The 19,674-nt window shown below is 40.7% G+C and overlaps 1 protein-coding gene across 6 annotated transcripts in view; it reads left to right on the forward strand.

The window, feature by feature from the left end:
* The first annotated feature begins 29 nt into the window (after nt 1-29).
* Nucleotides 30-19,674, forward strand: part of kdm2bb (lysine (K)-specific demethylase 2Bb) — a 254,278-nt gene continuing 234,633 nt past the window's right edge. For 3 of the 6 annotated variants that reach the window (XM_063034446.1, XM_063034447.1, XM_063034448.1), the window contains exons 1-2: nt 17,498-17,635; nt 19,166-19,304. In XM_063034446.1, the coding sequence (XP_062890516.1) occupies nt 17,603-17,635; nt 19,166-19,304 (172 nt within the window). In that variant the 5' untranslated portion in view covers nt 17,498-17,602. Of the gene's footprint in view, nt 248-991; nt 1,013-16,979; nt 17,103-17,497; nt 17,636-19,165; nt 19,305-19,674 lie in introns of those variants that run through there. The other 3 variants (XM_063034449.1, XM_063034451.1, XM_063034450.1) reach the window with 3 other exon arrangements.

Consider the following 19,674-nt stretch of genomic DNA (forward strand, 5'->3'; position numbering starts at 1 on the left):
CCCTCCCCTCCCCTCCCAATCCAGAGTCATTGGCGCCTCTGCCAGTTTGTGGTAAGCAGCATGCAGAGATGCTGGTAGGAAGGACATTAAAAACTGTTTTGCATATAAACGGCTCCAGAACCTGGTAGTGGCGGGGGTGGACTTCTTTTTTTTAAAAAAAATTTCTATTTTCGCCCCCATCCAACACAACACACAAAAATCTCCCATTGCAGTTCTCATATCAGAAGGAAATCGACCCGCTATCGAAGTAAGTTAGACGATTAATGCGCTTTGGTATATGGTTTGTACACAGGCCTGCAGGCAGTGTCACTTTAAAAATTCACGTAATGAAGGGGGTTAGAGGGTTTAAAACGAGAAAAAAAAACAAAGTTTATTCTAAAGCTTTTTTTCTCCATTTTTGATTTTATTTGGTATTAGAAGTGCGTGTTAACAAATTAGAGCTGTATCAGAAAAAGTTACAAATGGTCGCTTTATATTTATTACAAAATATAGTGACTGCGGGAAGAGGTGGTGGAAGAGAGCATGGCAGGGTGCGGGTTGGGGAACCGTGAGGCCCCCGAAAGAAATCATTGTGGGAAGCTCTTAACGTGTTCGTGTAAATTAATTTATCTTTTTTAATCTTATTGAAGCCATAATTCTCTCTAATAATTTGTCTTCTGAATTTTATCTCGAATCTGTTGAATTATGCTGGTATTCTCACAACTTCAATCTGTTAGCTTTTTTTTGTGTGTGACTGAACGTTTCAGCGTAATATTCATCCCCATCAATGATTGGCTGTAATGTACTGCTGATCTCTAGTTAGACCTCACGGAATATATTTTAATTAGCTCCCCACCCATCCCTTTAATTATTTTCTGCCTTTTATTAAACGCAGTACAAAGGGTAAAAAGGGCCAATGCCTTCATTCTTATGTGTGCCTCCTGGTGCCCAACATAAGATGGCAGCCACAGTGTTGTCTGGAACCCACTCTTTCTCACATGCGGGAGAATCTGGTAGTTAGTGGATTGGCAAGGTAGGGGTAAATTCACATTGTTAATTGTGGGATTATAATAATGCAGTTACTAATAATCTATCCACAGATTTGGATGTGTTTATCAGGGGTCATTAGAGAGTTGACAAAGTTATAAATCTGAAAGCAGTTTAATTTCAACCTTTTTGACACTTTTTCCTGCAGTTGCTTGAAATTCTGATGTTTCATTTGGGTAACAGTTTTTTTTAATTTGATGAACAATCTCTGGCTATCACATCTTTGGTTTTTGTGGGGGTTTTTTTGCTGTTGTTTAAATTGACTCTGGTGATTTGTTTGAATTAAATACTTACAATTGGAGATTTACCCCCAAGTGATTATTTTGCATGTATATTTATAAACGTGTCTCTCCATACTCAGTGTTCTTAACAGGACAGCAAACTCAAGTGCAGTGATCACTGACGAGGTCAGCACCAGATTTCAGAATGCCGAAACTGGTGAAATGGGCAAATAAATGCTGTGATTTAAAGTGGAGAAGTGTACAGCGTGTATTTTGGAAAGAATGAGAGGTGATGATATGAATTAAAGAGTAACAATTTAAAAGGGGATGTAGGAGCAGTGAGAACTGTTGAATGCCTGTTTTCAATAAATCATACTTGTATGTGAAGGGATTTGGTGCAAGTATGAAGGAAATTATATATTTCAGTCACTGTTGTATATTTCTGTGTCCTACGCTCAAGGGAGATGGGTAAATAGATGGTCATGAGTTTCTTTCCAGGGATAACATTGTTAAAGGACTTTGGTTTTATGGAAGGATGGAAGCTGGTATAAATATTAATGTTGATCAGAAGTCGATATTGTTTTGTACAACCGCATTGACTAGTGTGGATCTGAATAGCTGGAAAAGGACAGCTTTCCTGATTAGCGATTAAACCGGAACCATAGTGAAAATGTGCTGAATCCTAAGTCAGATCTCAGCTAAGTAATGTTTTGGATTTGGTTAAAAGGTGATAATTGTATGAATTAATGTGCCATGTGAGGTTGTGTTTCTAGTTTAGCATTTTGCTGATGCGGTTTAGGCTTGGAATAGAATGGATACAAGGCTGAAAGATATTTTTCTATTTATGCTACTTATAAGAAATACTGGAATGCCTGGGAGCAGGTCATACTGTGGTCTCTACTGTTGTTTCAGGATAAATTCATTCATTTGTGAGAGATTAATACATGAGAGAAAATAACTACTTTTTTCTTATCTGGCTTTATTGGTGAAGTCTAAATCTGAATTTCTACTTAATTGTTTTTGTATTTGATTTCTACATGATGGTTAAATGAGAGAGATAATTAGAGGGAAATAAGTGGAAGAATTGGATATTTTGGGAATCACCAAGGATTGATTTTGAATAGTGTTGCACAGACCATGCATTAAAAATATTACTTTTGTTGTGGAATCCAACTTTCCTAACTTTTCTGATAATCTGAAAATGTACACAGCAGTTGGTATTTTAGATTTCAAGATGACTTAGATGGGAAGATGAAAGGTCCCTTGTTGTATACATCACACTGGTTGTTAAAAACCAGTGTGATGTATACAACAACACGAGAGACTGCAGATGCTGGACATCTGGAGCAACACACCCAATGCTGGAGGAACTCCTTGGGTCAGGGGGCATCTATGGAGGGAAATGAACAGTTGATGTTTTGGGTTCAGACCCTTTATGAAGTCAGAACAGTGACTTCTGGTTCTCACGGTGGCATTATAAGTTTGTAGCGGTCTCGTGTTTTCCTTGTGACTGTGTAGGTTTTCTCAGAGGTCTTGGCCGTTGACAGCTACGTGACCACCGTGCGGTTGGGTAGTGGAGGAATCGGAAGGGATGACAGTTATGTGAGAGAGATGGTTGATTACAGGGAAATAAACGGGGGAATGGGACTGCTCTGAGAATTCGTGGGCTAAATGGCCTCTTCCCAGACCACACAGGAAATGTGGGGAATATATGAATGTGTAATACCATAAATCTAGAATTAGAAATTTTTCATAAGCGTAAGATATTCTGTAGATGCTGGAAATCTTGAGCAACACACACATAAAATGATAGAGGAACTAAGCAAGTCAGGCAGCATCTAGTCATAGTCATACTTTATTGATCCCGAGGGAAATTGGGTTTCCTTACAGTTGCACCAACCAAGAATAGAGTATAAATATAGCAATATAAAACTATAAATAATTAAATAATAATATGTAAATTATGCCATGAAATAAGTCCAGGACCAGCCTATTGGCTCAGGGTGTCTGACCCTCCAAGGGAGGAGTTGTAAAGTTTGATGGCCACAGGCAGGAATGACTTCCTATGACACTCAGTGTTGCATCTCGGTGGAATGAGTCTCTGGCTGAATGTACTCCTGTGCCCACCCAGTACATTATGTAGTGGATGGGAGACATTGTCCAGGATGGCATGCAACTTGGACAGCATCCTCTTTTCAGACACCGCTGTCAGAGAGTCCAGTTCCATCCCCATAACATCACTGGCCTTACGAATGAGTTTGTTGATTCTGTTGGTGTCTGCTACCCTCAGCCTGCTGCCCCAGCACACAACAGCAAACATGATAGCACTGGCCACCACAGACTCGTAGAACATCCTCGGCATTGTCCGGCAGATGTTAAAGGACCTCAGTCTCCTCAGGAAATAGAGACGGCTCTGACTCTTCTTGTAGACAGCCTCAGTGTTCTTTGACCAGTCCAGTTTATTGTCAATTCGTATCCCCAGGTATTTGTAATCCTCCACCATGTCCACACTGACCCCCTGGATGGAAACAGGGGTCACCGGTGCCTTAGCTCTCCTCAGGTCCACCACCAGCTCCTTAGTCTTTTTCACATTAAGCTGCAGATAATTCTGCTCACACCATTTGACAAAGTTTCCTACCGTAGTCCTGTACTCAGCCTCAGTTCTATGGAAGGGAATAAACAGTTGATATTGTCTCAGCCTGACACTTCAGCTGTTTATTCCCCTCCCTCGATGTTGCCTGACTTGCAGAGTTCTTCCAGCATTTTGCATGTGTTGGAAAACTTTCAGCGGGTTTACACTTGATTAGATATTTGGAATGGATGTTCTGCGAAGAGAGAAGTGCTTGGAGGGTAACACTCGTGCATCAGCGATGCGTGCTGATGGTTGCGTCAAAGACTTGCTTTTGCGTTGTGTGTTTCACACCAGCTCAAAGCAATTTTCAATTGGTAAAGTAATCTTGCCGTGTTACAATATCAGAAATATGGCAGAGAGTTTGCACAGAGCAAATTCTACAAAGGAGATTATAGTGGAGAATTAACATCTTTTGGTAAAGGTGATAGATGGTTTGGAAACGCAAACATGAGAAATTCTGCAGATGCTGGAAAGGTCTCGACGAAGGGTCTCGGACTGAAACGTCGACTGTCCCTCTTCCTAGAGATGCTGCCTGGCCTGCTGTGTTCACCAGCAACTTTGATGTGTGTTACTAGATGGTTTGGACTTGCTTTTCATCTGAGAAGGCAAGTAGGGCTTTGGCATTACCACTGACCCAATAGACAGCATCTCCAACACTGCTGCATTCCCCTTGTAAAGTACGGGGGTATAAGATTACATTTTTGTGCAACTGGTGTAGAATGTTAAAAGGCATTGCAAGTTAGTGAGACATTAGAGAGGAAACAATTCAGTTCACATAGAATGGGGAAATTTAAATGTGAGGCAAGTGTTGGAAAATTGTGCCATGATACTCATTTGTCATGAAGGAGGTAATGCAAAGTCATCCTTGCCAGATGATTAAGCCTAACAGCAGAGATATTCATGTGGATGTTCAAGAGGAGGAAGGGGGGGGGGCATAAAGCAGCATTGAATGTAGATAATCTTCATTATTGATTAGAGGGAGATGATTATATAGTCAATTTGTTACAATTTTTTTTCTTGCAAAGAATTCCCATCTCCAAAAGTGGTCACAATTTGAACAGTTTGGATATGTCGGAGAACTGTTGAGTGGGAGGAGGTTACTCATACGGGAAGGGGGAGGGCCCAGAGGGATTTGAAAGCAAAGGTGGCCATTTTAAAAGTGAACTGCTGAATAATTGCAGGCCAAAGGAGTGTTGGAATGGTGGACAGATGGCAGTTTTGTACAGTCCCAGTTTTGTAGAGGATGATGTATGGGGAGGTTGAGCAGGAATGCATTGTCAAGTCTGGAAGAAAGAGGCATGGAAGAGCATGAGTCTGACAATGCTACAAAAGGGGGAATAGACAGTCTTAATAATGGTGCAAATGTGCTATCGTAAGTATAATATCAGCAATGGGAGCTGTCCGGCTCAGCTGTGGATATAAAGGCGTGGTCAGTGTCTAATGATGGGAATTGAAGATAGTGGCTTCAGGTTGTGTAACAAGAAGTCATGTAAGTATGGAGGAAGGATTGAAGGAGATGGTGGTAGTGGATGTAACCATGTGCTGTTAGCCTATATCTACAGCATAATATGTTCTAGATGGACAACTTGCTAGTGAGAAATAGTAGAGGGCCAAGGACAGATGCATCATGATACTGGAGATGAGAAAAGTACCAGAAAGAGAAGCCTATTGCAGATAATCCCGTGGTTCAGTAGATGAGAATGAAAGCAGGCAAACTGGGCACTGAAAGAGCTTTGCCTGTTGGAAAAGCTTTTGAGTTTTGCTCTAAGTGATGTGACAGGGGTGGTGTGATTATTTCTGCAGGTTGATTGGGAAATAAAGTAAGAACTTGAACGGTACAACGCCTTCTGCATCCATATCGCATTGCAAGTTTTGACAACCAAATCGGTGTCTGTGTTTTGCATAATGTAGTATGACATCAAGTTATTTAATCTGGTGGAGGTATGAGAAGGAAAATATTGGCCTGGATTGTTGAACTTTATATCCTTATCATGTCTGCGAACTCTGCAGCAATTTGCCCCGCTAATATGATTAATTGAATACTGAGGCTTTGGGACTACTCTAGGCTGATCCGGGGAGTTGGATCTAAGGTTTGGAATGCTGTTGTTGTTGCTCACTTTTATTGTTTGCATGATTTGTGTGTGTGTGTGTGTGTGTGTTTTTTTTTCCCTTTTTCTCTGTGCATAGAGAAGGCTAGGGGTTGGTCTTTTTTTTGATAGGATTCTTTCAGGTTTCTTGCTTTGCGACTGCCTGTAAGCAAACAAATCTCAGGGTTGTATAATTTATACGTTCTTTGATAATAAATGCACTTTGAATCTTGAATCATTTGTATTGTGTTAATGAAATGATTAACATGCTGACAGTTTTGATTAAAATCTTACCCAGTAAGTGCTGCTTATTACAATATTGTTGTATTGTCACCTCAAACTTATTTGTTTAGGCCCTTAGTGACGTGTGAATCCACCATCTCCTCATTTTGTAATTTCCCCTTGGTTAATGCTGATCTGAAAGCAACATATCTGGAGATTCTGATCAATGATTTGAACAATGAATTTGTTTCTGCTACTGTAGGCACTGCCTGAACTGTTGAGTATGTCCTTTTTCAGTTTTAATCACCGTAAACAGTTTGTCCAGCAGTCTGATTATAAAAAAAATCACTTCTTGAGAAGCCTACATATTCTAATATATTTTATTACATTTCTGCTTATTGCTTTAAAATACTGTTTACTCTTTTCTATGTTTAACAAAACATTAGAGTTTTAGCTGGTTGATTTTATTAAATGAATTGCTGTACTTTGTTGTTGGTTATTGTTCCTGATTCCCACTATAAGGAGTATTTTGAACTCCTTGCCTCAGTGGTTCTTCCATTAAAGCAGGGGTTCCCAGCCTTTTTCATACCGTTAACTGAGGGGTCCGTGGACCCAGGTTGAGAACCCCTGCATTAAAGGGTCTTTTGGCGATTCATTTTATTCCAAACTTTGGTTCCTCTAAAAATTTGGAATGTCACAGCCTTCTCTGTTTGAACCACAGAACTCTGATCCTTTTATTTAAAATGCCAGTTTAGGGTTATTTGACGGCCTCCAAAACCTAACAAGCTAAATGTGATCAGTGTAATATATAGCTCCAAGAAAGTTTGTGAACCCTTTGCAAATATCTTGTTTTCTGCCTTAATTACTCATAAAATGCGGTCTGATCTTTATCTAAGTCACAATAATAGAAAAACACAATCTGCCTGAACTAATAACACACATTATTGTACTTCTCATCAGTACTGAGTACCCTATTTAACTAATCTTAGTCTAGGTTTAAAAAAGTATGGGAACTTCTGGGATAATGTCTCCTACAAAAGCTATTTGGAGTGAGGTGTTCTAATCAATGAGATGAAATTGCGGGTGTGGGTTGGAGAGGTGCCTAGCCCTATTTAAAAAAAGGACACACAAAGTCAGGTTACTGACAAAGCCTGTTCTTCTCAAGAAAGATCTGTTTACGTGCACCATGCCTCGATCAAAACAACTTTCAGAGAACCTTAGAAGAAGAATTGTAGATGTGCATGAAGCTGAAAAAGGTCACAAAACACTTCTAAAGACCTGAGTGTTCATCAGTCCACTGTAAGAGAAATTGTCTACAAATGGAGGAAATTTAGTACTGTTGATACTCTCCCAAGGAGTGGGTGTCCTGCAGAGATGACACCAAGAGCACAATGTGCAATGCTGAAGGAGGTGTCAAAGAAGCCAAGGGTAACAGCAAAAGACCTGCAGAAATCTCTAGAACTTGCTAAAGTCTCTGTTCATGTCTCCACTGGAAGAAAATCACTGAACAGGAATGGTGTTCATGGAAGGCCACCATGGAGGAAAACACTGCTGTCCAAAAAAAACACTGCTGTGTGTCTCAAGTTTGCAAAAGACCACCTGGATTTCCACAATGCTTCTGGGACAATGTTCTGTGGACAGCTAAGAGAAAAGTTGAACTTTTTGGCAGAAATGCACACCACTATGTTTGGAGGATAAAGGGCATTGCACACCAACACCAAAACCTCATCCCAACTGTGAAGCATGGTGGAAGGAGCATCATGGTTTGGGGCTGCTTTGCTGCCTCAGGGCCTGGACAGCTTGCGATCGTTGAGGGAACAATTAATTCAAAATTGTTATCAAGACATTTTACTGGAGAATGTCAGGGTAGTGGTCCGTCACCTGAAGCACAATAGAAGGTGGATGATGCTACAAGACAATGATCCAGAACACAAGGGTAAATCAACAACAGAATGGTTTAAAGATTTTAAAAAATTGTGTTTTGGAATGGGCAAATCAGAGTCCACACCTTAACCCAATTGTGATGCTGTGGTATGACCTGAAAAGGGCTGTTCATACAAGGTATCCCAGAAATATTGATGGAACTGAAACAATTTTGTATGGAGGAATGGTCTAAAATTCCTCCTTACTGTTGTGCAAGTCTGATCAGTAGCTACAGGAAATATTTGGTGGAGGTTATTCCTGCTAAAAGAGGTTCTACCAGTTATTAAATATAAGGGCTCACAATCTTTTTCCACCCTGGACTGTGAATGATTAAACAATGTGTAATGTTACATGAAAAGTACAATCGTTTGTGTGTTATTACTTTAGGCAGATTGTGTTTCTCTATTATTGTGAATTAGAAGAAGATCAGAGCACATTTTATGAGTAATTAATGCAGAAAACTGGGTAATTTGCAAAGGGTTCACAAACTTTTTCTTGCAACTGAGTGTATATGTATTAAATGATTCAGCCTGTTCATTGCATTTATTGTTCTGGAATTGCCATGGGATTAGCTTTCTTTTAATGTGGTAATTAATTTTTCATGGGCTCAAGTTGCCACAAAGCAATTCTTTTTGAAGCCTGGGATTTTCCTCTCCTTCATAGCCACCTATACAAAAACATATGTAAATTGGGGTGTGGTTAGACAGGATGTTTTGTATTTGATCAGAAGACAAAATAGTGGCTAGCTGGCGAAGGTGAATTTATGACGATGTTACTGTATAGAATTGCAGATGAGGTACAGCTCAGAAACAGAGTTTGCTTCGTAATTCTACAGGCTGATCTGATCTTGGCCTCAAATCTCTGGAACTCTGGTCCTCTGCCCCGTTCATCCTTGGTTCCGTAGTCCCAGGCCAGCATGGTTGCTGGGTCTCTTGTTTTTCCATGATCGTGCCCTATCTGAATATTGGGTGCAGTGGCTCCGCTCCCAGAACAGGTCTCGTGCCTGGGTCTCTAGCCCCTAGTGTTATTAAATCTGGTTCCAGAGCTCCTGGTCTTGCCCAGCATCAGGTGGACCACAAGGTCCTAGAACTGGGGTTGTATACACTGGAATTTAGAAGGATGAGAGGGGATCTGATTGAAACATATAAGATTATTAGGGGATTGGACAAGCTAGAGGCAGGAAACATGTTCCTGATGTTGGGGGAGTCCAGAACCAGAGGCCATAGTTTAAGAATAAGGGGTAGACAATTTAGAACGGAGTTAAGGAAAAACTTTTTCACACAGAGGGTTGTAGTTCCGTGGAATGCTCTGCCTCAGAAGGCAGTGGAGGCCAATTCTCTGGATTCTTTCAAGAAAGAGTTAGAGTGCTTAAAGATAGCGGAGTGAAGGGATATGGGAAGAAGGCAGGAAAAGGGTACTGATTGTGGATGATCAGCCATGATCACAGTGAATGGTGGTGCTGGCTCGAAGGGCTGAATGGCCTCCTCCTGCATCTATTGTCTATAACTGCAGTGGATGGGACTGGCGAGCTGGACCAGGAATTGGGTGGCACTGGGCATTAAGTGGAAGGTGAGAGGAGTCAAGTACTCTTTAAATCACTTAAACTCAGCAGTCCTCCTGGCTGTTGTTCCCTTCTAATTCAGTAATGATGCCTGCAGGTGCTCCTTTTAAGGAGCTGTGACTGTCCTGGGGACTCCTAGTCCTACCCTCCAGGTATCTAAATGCGGAGAAGTTTCAAACATCTGAGGGGACTTGGGAGTCCTCATGCAAGACTCCCATTAGGTTAATTTACAGGTTGCGTCTGTGGTAAAGAAGGCAAATGTAATGTTGGCATTTATTTCAAGGGGAATAGAACATTTAAAAAAAAAGGAGATAATGCTGAGCCTTTATAAGACACTAGTCAGGCCACACTTGGAGTATTGTCAACAGTTTTGGGCTCCATATCTCAGAGAGGATGTGTTGCCATTGGAGAGAGTCCGGACGAGGTTCACGAGGATGATTCTGGGAATGAAGGGGTTAACGTGAAGAGCGTTTGGCGACTTTGGGCCTGTACTCACAGGAATTTAGAAGAATACGGGGAGATCTCATTGAAACCTACTGAATATTAGAAGGAATAGATGGGTGGATGTGGAGAAGATGTTTGCTATAGTGGGGTTTTTGGAAGTGGGGGGCACAGCCTCAAAATTGAGAGGCCACCCTTTAGAAGAGAGTAAGGGGGAATTTTTTTAGCCAGAGAGTAGTAAATCTGGAATGCTCTGCCAGAGACTGTGGTGGAGGTCAAGTCCGTGGGTATATTCAAGGCGGAAGTTGATTGTTTCCTGATCGGTCAGAGCATCAAAGGATGTGGCGAGAGGGCAGGTGTATGGGGTTGAGAGTGGGATTTGGGATCAGCCATGATGGAATGGCGGAGCAGACTTGATGGGTTCAAAGGCCTAATTCTGCTCCTATCTCTTATGGTCTTGTCTACATGTATATGGGATACTTACTGGTTGTAATGGCAATGGTATTTAGGGCAGCAATGAAGGTCCTCCGTCTCTGGCGGTGTCCGGGGCTTCCTTCATCGTGTCACTAGCTTCCTTTCGGTTTTCACTACTGTAGTCATACAAGTCCCGCCTGGAGACTTGGGGACTACTGTCACACTCAGATGTAGAAGGATTCTGTGTTGCTGTTTCTGTAACAGTTTTGTTTTACCAGTCAGGGTCTGAACCCCCACACCTGGAGGACCGGTGGACCACTCTTAGTCTGGCCTCTGCACTTTGACCTGTTTGGCATTGGTGACCCTTCCAAGGGTCAAAGAATAAAGCCCTGACTCCAGCCAGCATAGCTCTCTGGGTCACTGAGGCATTCAAGTCTCCAAACCACAGCCCATGTTATCTTTTCAAATGTGGAAAATCCTGTACCATATGGGGTTGTTGACTGCCTGATGGTAAAGTTCTTCAAAATCTTGCAGAGTTCAAAAGGTGGCTTCCAACTCCTCGAAGCTCCAATGAAAAATATTGCCCACCCTGTTCAGCCATCCCCCACAATGGCCCCAATTGGTGTTTAAGCTCCATTCAATCTGTCTAGTCTTTTTTGAACCCAGTCATTCACAAGTTATTTGTATCAAGTTTAGTGATAATTTGGAACTGATGCTAATGTAACATAGCACCAAATATTAAGAGAATAGATTAGCTGTAGATTGGAATACTGTTCTACATTGAAAGTTGGTAAATTCTAGGATTTTAAAAATGCTTAGCTGCCTTTAGCAATCTGAATTAGTGCTTCATTGGGTTTCTAATTGGCTTTGTCAGAAAGCTTGTGTCATACACTATGAAAGTAGTTTCATGGAGACACATAATGAAGAATGCATTTTTCCACACAGCCTGGAGGAACAAGATTTTTCTCATAAGCATTTTTTAATCTCTTCTGATGGCCCAGTAAAGTTCTGTGTAACTAAACCACCCAGATGGGAAGATATCAGGTTAAATCTCAGAAATTACAAAATATCTTGCTCGTGGCAAATGTGGATTAGGAAAGGCAAATTACAAAGGTGTTCGTTTATTTGATTTCACAAGGGTTTGAAATACTTATTTTGAGTTGGCAAACAATGGACTCTCTGGAATCTTCATGTTGCAATGTTGTTAAAAATAGTTACAGGACAATTGTGCTAAACATGATTTATATTCCATTGAGGAGCAATGTCAAGCCTATTATATTATTGTGTATTAAGTCAGCATAGATGTTTGGGAGTTGCTGCCTTTTCAATGATGCTTTCAGCCTCTCAACCGTGCTATAAAATTCAGATGTTCAATTTCATGTGGGGAAGTGTAATATATATTTATGTGTGTGTATGTGTATATATGTATGTGTATGTATGTGTGTGTGTGTGTATATATATATATATATATATATACACACACACACAAAATAACAATCTACGTATTGAAGTGTCATAGTGTAAATCCAACAGATTTCTTTGTGATAATTTCTCCTTCTTCTGGAAAGAAAGCATTTTGCCTCTTTTTCTTTTAAAGAATAAGGAAAGTTTTCATCAAGTCACTTGATCTATTAGACCAGGGACTCCAAACCTCTTTAATACCATTAAGCAAGGAGTCCATGGACCCTGGGCTGGGAACTCCTGTATTAGACCATGTTGGGTACCTAGTATGGTAATTGCCTAAAAAGAAGAGAGCTACTGCTCTGTTTTGATTTGGTTGGATAGGAAATTATTACTCCCACCTTTTAGACTGGCCCAAAGTCACAAAACCAAATAAAACTTTTTAAACCACACTGCCAATTCTATTCATTTAAGTAAGTGGCATTAATTAAATGGCATTAGTGCATTCATAGTGCCTTAAGTTATCTTTTCAGTTTGTCATTGATGTGTGAACAATTTTGCACACAGCAATATCCCATAAAGAGCAGTGAGCTAATGACCAAAAAAAAATTTAACAAATCCGATTAAGGGATGAATATTTTCTGGAATTCTCCTGCTATGAGTTTAATAGCTCCCTTGCATCCACCTGGGAGGGCAGGTGGGAACTTCAGTTAACTTCTCAGCTGAAAGATGACATCTCCAACAGTACGATACTTATTCAGTGGTGTATCGAGCTGCAAGTTATTTTCTGTAATGTGACCCATAACTTGGGTGACAGACCTACTACTGACTGAGTTAAGTGTGAAGCTGTAACATAGAAAATAACAATAGACCTTCTGAAATTATAGTCGTAAGGGGATAGAGCACTGAAACAGGTAATCAAATCCAGTCACCACCTACTTTCTCATCAAATTTTATTTTATTTTGAGACTCAGCAAGGTAACAGGCCCTTCTGGCCCAACAGGCCACCCACATGCACCCAGGTGGCCAACTAACCTACTAACCCTTATGCCCTTGGGATGTGAGAGCAAAAGTGGAGTCAGCAGAGGAACCCCACGGGGTCACGGGGAGAACATGCAGGCAGCAGTGGGAATTGAACCCTGGTTGCTCGCACTGTGAGGGATTACACTAACCAAGTTCTACTCCTCACCTGCACACCGGGGAAAACTCGGTGGGCAGTTGCCTTACAAACCTGTAAATCTTTGGGATGCGGGAAGTAATTGGAGGAAACCCAACAGTCACAGGGAGAACGTACAAACTTCTCACTTAACAGCTCCCTTGGGCTGTGCTCTACCTTTAGGGCTGCCCAATCGGTCAGCCTTAACCTTGGGGAAAGTGATCTCACTTTTGATTTTCTACATAAGTTTGGGAATTTTTATACTGGCCATCACAATGAATATTTGACGTCTTAGCTCATCATGAAACGCTTAAATTTAGGGACGAGGATGAAGTTTTCCTCATACTGATGCATAATATGTCCGATATTTACTGGAATTTTTCCAGTACACTTTTCATAAGGAATCTGAATTCATGCTTCATTGGATTTCTGTACTGCTTTTTAAAAATCAATTAGCATAAATTTAACCCAAGCTGAATTTAATTTACTGACGCTGATGTAAGAAGTTACAGTGAAAACCTTCAGCCATCAGTTGTCAAAACATAACCATTGGCTATTTTTTTGGACAGCTTTCATCCAGGAAGGAGGAAAACTGTGATATTTTCAAAAATGTACATAGTTTTCATCTTGAACTTTTAGCACGTGTTGACAGATCTGCAAAGGATAGAGGGGTTCTTTATTGACTCATTTACTCCTTACAAATGTCAAGTTTTAAACAACTTTTGCTTTTTTTCTAGCACACATGGTAAGTATATGATTCATATAAATTTTTTAAAATTGAGATACAGCACGGAATGGGTCCTTTGAGCCACGTTGCCAAGCAATTCCTCCGATTTAACCCTAGCCTAATCATCAGACAATTTACAATGACCAATTAACCTACCAACTGGTTTGTCTTTGTACTGTGGGAGGAAATGGGAGCACCCGGAGGAAACCCACACGGTCACGGGGAAAACACACAAACTCCTTATAGGCAGCGGCGGGAATTGAACCCTGGTCACCTCTACGACAAAGCTAGCGACTATCTATAAATCAATCTCTCCTTACGTTTTTAAACATAAATGAGAAAGTATTCCAGTGTACTATCCAACATCTATTCTTCCTCCAGCATAACTCAAGAAGTTCACTAAAGTCCTTCGGGGAAGACATCTGCATCTTTGCATGAGGTGGCCTGTATCTGATTTTAGGAGCACCATTGTTGATTTTTAAAATGACCTAGCGCACTACTCAGGAGTTTAGTGGACAGACCATAGACAAAGGCTTTGCCAGTGATGTCTGCCTTTCACAAGCCAATAATAAAGCTTAATATAACCTTGATTTTGTACATTGAATTTCAAGCCATGGATTCTGATTGCTTTTTTTTTCAGTAGCCCTGTCAATTCTGGTCCTGAATGTACTGTTTTTGAAAATGCTTAATTCCTTTTATCTGTGAGACAGCAAAGATGTTTTCAGAGTTTTTTTGGCTAGAAAAGTTCTTGTGTTGTTTTCTGATGTGCAAAATGTTTGACAAGGTCAGAGAAACTTCATTCCATTGAAGAAGGTTTTTTATTCTCTGGTAACTGATTAATGTCAATAGTTGAAGGAAATCTTTGGGCAAAGCAGACTCTTCCTAGTATTGGGCATTGTGGCACATGAAAGAACAGGTTTCTTCTCTGCTCATGATGACCTTCCTGCCATCAAGGGAAGATTCTATTCTTAAAATTTTGGTTTCTATGGTTAACAGAAAATGGGCTTCAATATTGAAATAAAATGTTTGGCTGAGACTATTAGTTTGGCTTATAAGCTTGAGAACAACTACACGTGTATGAGGTAACTGATAGCATATTGTGGTGTTTAGTTTGACATTAGGTAAAGAATTACAAGCTTAATATTTAATATTCAATATTTAATTCAATTACACAATGCATTATCTAGTAGCTTGACAGACTGAGCTCTATCACAAGTTTGGTATCTTATTCTTACTTTTTTTTTACTCATTATTTCTAATGTTATCTCTATTTGGAGCAAGAGATTTAGTTTGTGAAATGTTTACGTTATTGAATAAGAATCAGGTTTAATATCACCAGCATGTGTTGTGAATTTTACAGCAGCAGTACTATAAAATACATGAATTTTAGAACTGGAAAAGTTGGAGAAAAGTGCTGATGAAGGGTCTTGGCTCGAAACATTGACTGTTTATTCCTCTCTATAGATGTTGCCTAACCTGCTGAATTCCTCCAGTATTGTGTGTGTGTGTGTGTGTGTGTACTGATGACATATGTTCATTGGTTAGGTAAATTGGTACAATGAGATTAGCCATTGATAGGTTCTTATTTAAAACATACGTTGCCTTCATACTTCATTTAAGGCTGGAAAGTGAGAACTTTTATGTCCTGTCAACGATGTGAAATAAGACATCCATGTTTGTAGGCTGTAAGGTTAACTGAAGGATCTAGAAAAATATCTGGACATTTAGAAATCTATCTTCAGAAGCTGGCTGTTTTTGGACGGGATTCACTATCTCCAATGAAAATGTATGAGAAGTTAAAATGATAGACTGCTGTCAATAGAAAGATGCTTCAAGTTGTGGCCATTACTTTTACAGGTGAATTAATTCCTGCAAACCAGATGATCATGCGTTACTAAGATGACTTATTTTTAGCACTGATTTGATACAATCTGGTCATTTTTGCGTGGAGTTTCAAAGTCTAGCATAGAGGGAGAGTTGCTTAAAGTTGAAATTGTTGTACAGTCATTAAATAATATTAAAACCAGATATGAAGGAGGCCCTGCCCCATGTAATAGTATCAGTGAGATATGGTGCAATCAGGTAGAGAAAACTTGACAGATTTATAGTAGGTTTTAGGTTTGACTTCCTGATGAACCAGAGTTATCCTGCATGAAGACGAAAGAAGTGATAATATTATCAGCAGCTGCTATAGATTTTCAAGTCCCTGCGTATTTCCAATCATCACTTATTTCTCGACTTGTTTTGACAGTAATATGTTTTGATTTTTCAGGCCAAATGGGCCTTCTGTTTTGCAGTAAGATAAATAAATTAAGCCTCTACCCCTAAAGCCAGTCACCAGGAGGTGCTAGCTGTCACCACGACTAAAGTGTCACGAGTATGTGTGCTGCCAGAGCAAGATCCCACATGATGGTATCCATTAATGAAGCAAAAATTGTAAAATAGGTGGAGTGAAAACTATATTAATGCCTAATTTTAAAAAAATCAGTAATCTGTTGTGATTAAATATTCATTAAGAAAATGGAAACTGCATAACTTACTGATATTCAAATTAGTAAATTGTTTTCATTCCTGAAGCTCTTCCAAAGACGATTTTTTTCGTGCTGTCTGACATAATTTTGTTGTTTTCTAAACAAACGTTTCCGTACTGAGACAAAAAAATAAATATTTGCTGCTTCACCACAAAACTTGCTTTGCAACAAGGCCATTACGAATTCATCGACAGTAAATTATTAGGAAATTAAACACGCGTTGAGATTATGACAGTGGCGTTCTCAATACCTAATGTGCCCATGTAAAAGATACTACTTAAAAATGCCACCTCCGCGAAGATTTGAGACTTTTAAGGACGGAGCATTTGTGATGTGCGAAACTTTTGATTTGAACAAAACAATGTAGCGTGAATTCAATGCGGGGGGGGGTGAGAACTATCAGTTATTAATAATTGACATTTACGTCGTAACATTCTCCCACGCCTCAAACGCTCAAGTCCCCCTTCCACGTCTGTATTTATTAAGGGATATCCAGAATAGAGTGTACTTCTCCAGTGTCATTTGATTGTTTAGTTGACCCCCCCCGTCCCACCCACCTGCCCCCGAACACATGCACACAGGTCTGTCATCACACACACATACACAGGGGATCTAATCCTCGCAGGCACACAACACACACACACACGCGTACAGAGCTGTGGAAAGACGGTGCAACCTCTAATCTGGTTCTCCAGTGTCAGCCCGCTGTTCCTGCTCCTTGAACTTGGAGAAGGGGGAAGATGCGGGCGGCCAGTTGGAGGTCGGTGGGCAGTGCGGCATGCGAGCGCTGGGGGTGGTGGAGGGTGGGTTAGGTTGGGGTGGGGGAAGAAGCCGTGCACAAAAAAAAAGCGGCGGCGCTGTGCGTGTGCGTGCTCCTCTCCCACAATCCGTGCCCGACCCGCGGGGACGCGCAAACGCCCCCCCCCATGCAAATGTGTACGGGAGGAGGAGGAGAGAGAAAAAAAAACACAGGGCTGATCCCAACAGCCCGAAAACGGGGCGGAATTTTATTTTGTTTTTTTTTGCAGGTGGGGTCTGGGCGGAAAATGCTTTATATATTAAAAAAAGAAAGGGAAAAAAAGGGGAAAAACGGCGTGACGTAAGGTGTTTTCTGGCTTTGGAAGTGTATGACGTCATATGCAATAGAGTCCTATAGAAAAATGGTGTCTTTTTACACGGGCAGTAGAGTGACTGAAAGTTATTTGGATTCACAAAATCCTGGGTGATGCATTGGTGATTTAGAGTAATGCTCTCTCAAAAATGGATGTAGAGAAAGAGTCTGGACGAAGATTGGTCTGTAGTTTTTTGTAACGTAACGAGTTTTTGTGCCATATTAAAGCAGAGAGAGAGTGAGAGGATCTCTGTGCAGCTACTAGTAGTAATATCGAGGGGAGGGGGAGACGAGTCACCGTGTGACTAAGGCTGAAATGGCCTCTTGTTTTTATTTTATTTTTTGAGTAGTGACTTCCTGTTTGATTTTGAGGGTCAGTGGGGGTGGGAGGAGGGGGACTTTATTAAAAAAAATTTGTTTCCACCTCCCCTCTCCGCACCCCCCCCCCGCCTCCCTCGTTTGTGTGTGTGTGTGTGTGTGTGTTTTTTCCAGCTACGGTTCCAAGTTGTGAGGGAAGTGGCTGAAGTGAGGGGCTGGGATGTGTTTACAGTGTCTGCGGGAGGAAGCGCTGCTTCCCGCTGGCCTCTGCCATCCCACCGCCAGGCTCTTCGGCCTAGTCCTGCCTCCTCACCCAAAACAAAACATTTAGAAATCGCCTCTTCTCTTCTCGCCTCGCCTCCGTGTGATTTTTTCCCCCCCTCTCTCTCTCCCTCGTTTTATTTTGAGGGGAGACGTGCCTCAGAGACGAGCGGAAAAGCCGAATACCGAAGGATTGGATTTGTGCTTTTCGAACTCACGCCTAGCGACGAGAGAGCTGGGCACAAAAAAAATTGTCCGTGTTTACAAACCTCTGGCGCCTAAAATATGCAGCTTAAAATCAGGAAATCGAAACTTCACCTTTCCGTTTTGATTTTTAGTTTTGCATGAAAGCTCTCCCGCCCTCATTGATGTGTAATTGTATTAAAATAATTTCAAATCTTGCTGGGTGAAAGCTCGCCTCGGTTCACATTATTTGGACCAGGCGCCCACTTGGTCCCAAGTCTTTGATGCTTGTAAAAGTGTTTACAGAAAATTGAATTCCAGCACTGTTTGCGTCGCGATTTCCCCCTTTTATTAGATGTAACCGGTCACTTAACGGAAGAGCCAATTATCCGTATTTGTAACACAGCAGGTCTGAAGGTGCCTCGACAGCAGGAGTCTCATTCAAGTTGCTTTTTAAAAAAAAACGGACCACGAGTTATGAAGTTATTCTAAAATTGTAATTTTTGTAACCTTATGGGATGAAAATGCACTTAAACACGATTAAAATATAATTTTACGAAGGAAGGATCCCGGTGGGACGGCTTCATTAAAATTCATATTTGCATAAGAGTTGTAAATGTCTTTGAATTGATAAATGGACGTTTATGAATCTATTATGTTAAAGGAACTTCAAATTCATCTTCAAAGAAGTTAGTGCTAAACATGATATGTTTACATTTGAAGTTCGTTGTGTTCCTGCAGTCAGTGTCTCCGTCTCATAAATGTAAACTGATTATTTGTATAAGTTGATGCTGTTTTCGGGCGGGGGGGACGTGCACATTCATACGGTTAAATTTAATATCTAGGCAATACACATATAATGTTTCATTATAAAATATATTATTTGAATTGGCTGTAGGTTAAACACTGGTGTAGCGTTACATATAGGTCTGGTTCTCTTCTGTTTATAGCGCACATTTTGTAGAAGGCGGTATGACAATGAGGACCTCTCAGACGATGACATAGCCAGCATGAGGACTTTTGATGTGGAGGAAAAGCTTAGTAGTGACTCATACAATTCAAGTTACGTGCAGTTTATGAAAGGAAAAGGTAAGAATTGTAAGAGAGGTGTTCTTTGTTTTTAAAATGTCTGTGTATCCCGTCCAGATTGCGAGTGCAGCAGCAGTACTGCGGCTTGGCTGGTCAGTGGGCTCTGCCTCTCGAATTTCCCGCCGTTCAGGCAAGGGATGAGTTTGACGAGTTTCGTCATGGTCTCAAATTCGCCTCTTATTTACTGTGTATAAAAATATTTTGTTAGGTAAACCATTTCAAAATGAAATGTCATTCGAACCAGAGGGAAGTCGTTGGGAGACGTGTATTTTAATTTAAAAAAACGCTTGCCTGGAAAGGGGAAAATCTAATGTTCTGTATGTAGCTGTGTGGATTGTAAATGATCGTAACCTGGCCACAAAATAAAATA

Source organism: Mobula hypostoma, chromosome 27, assembly GCF_963921235.1.
Source record: "Mobula hypostoma chromosome 27, sMobHyp1.1, whole genome shotgun sequence".
NCBI classification, from domain to species: Eukaryota; Metazoa; Chordata; class Chondrichthyes; order Myliobatiformes; family Myliobatidae; genus Mobula; species Mobula hypostoma.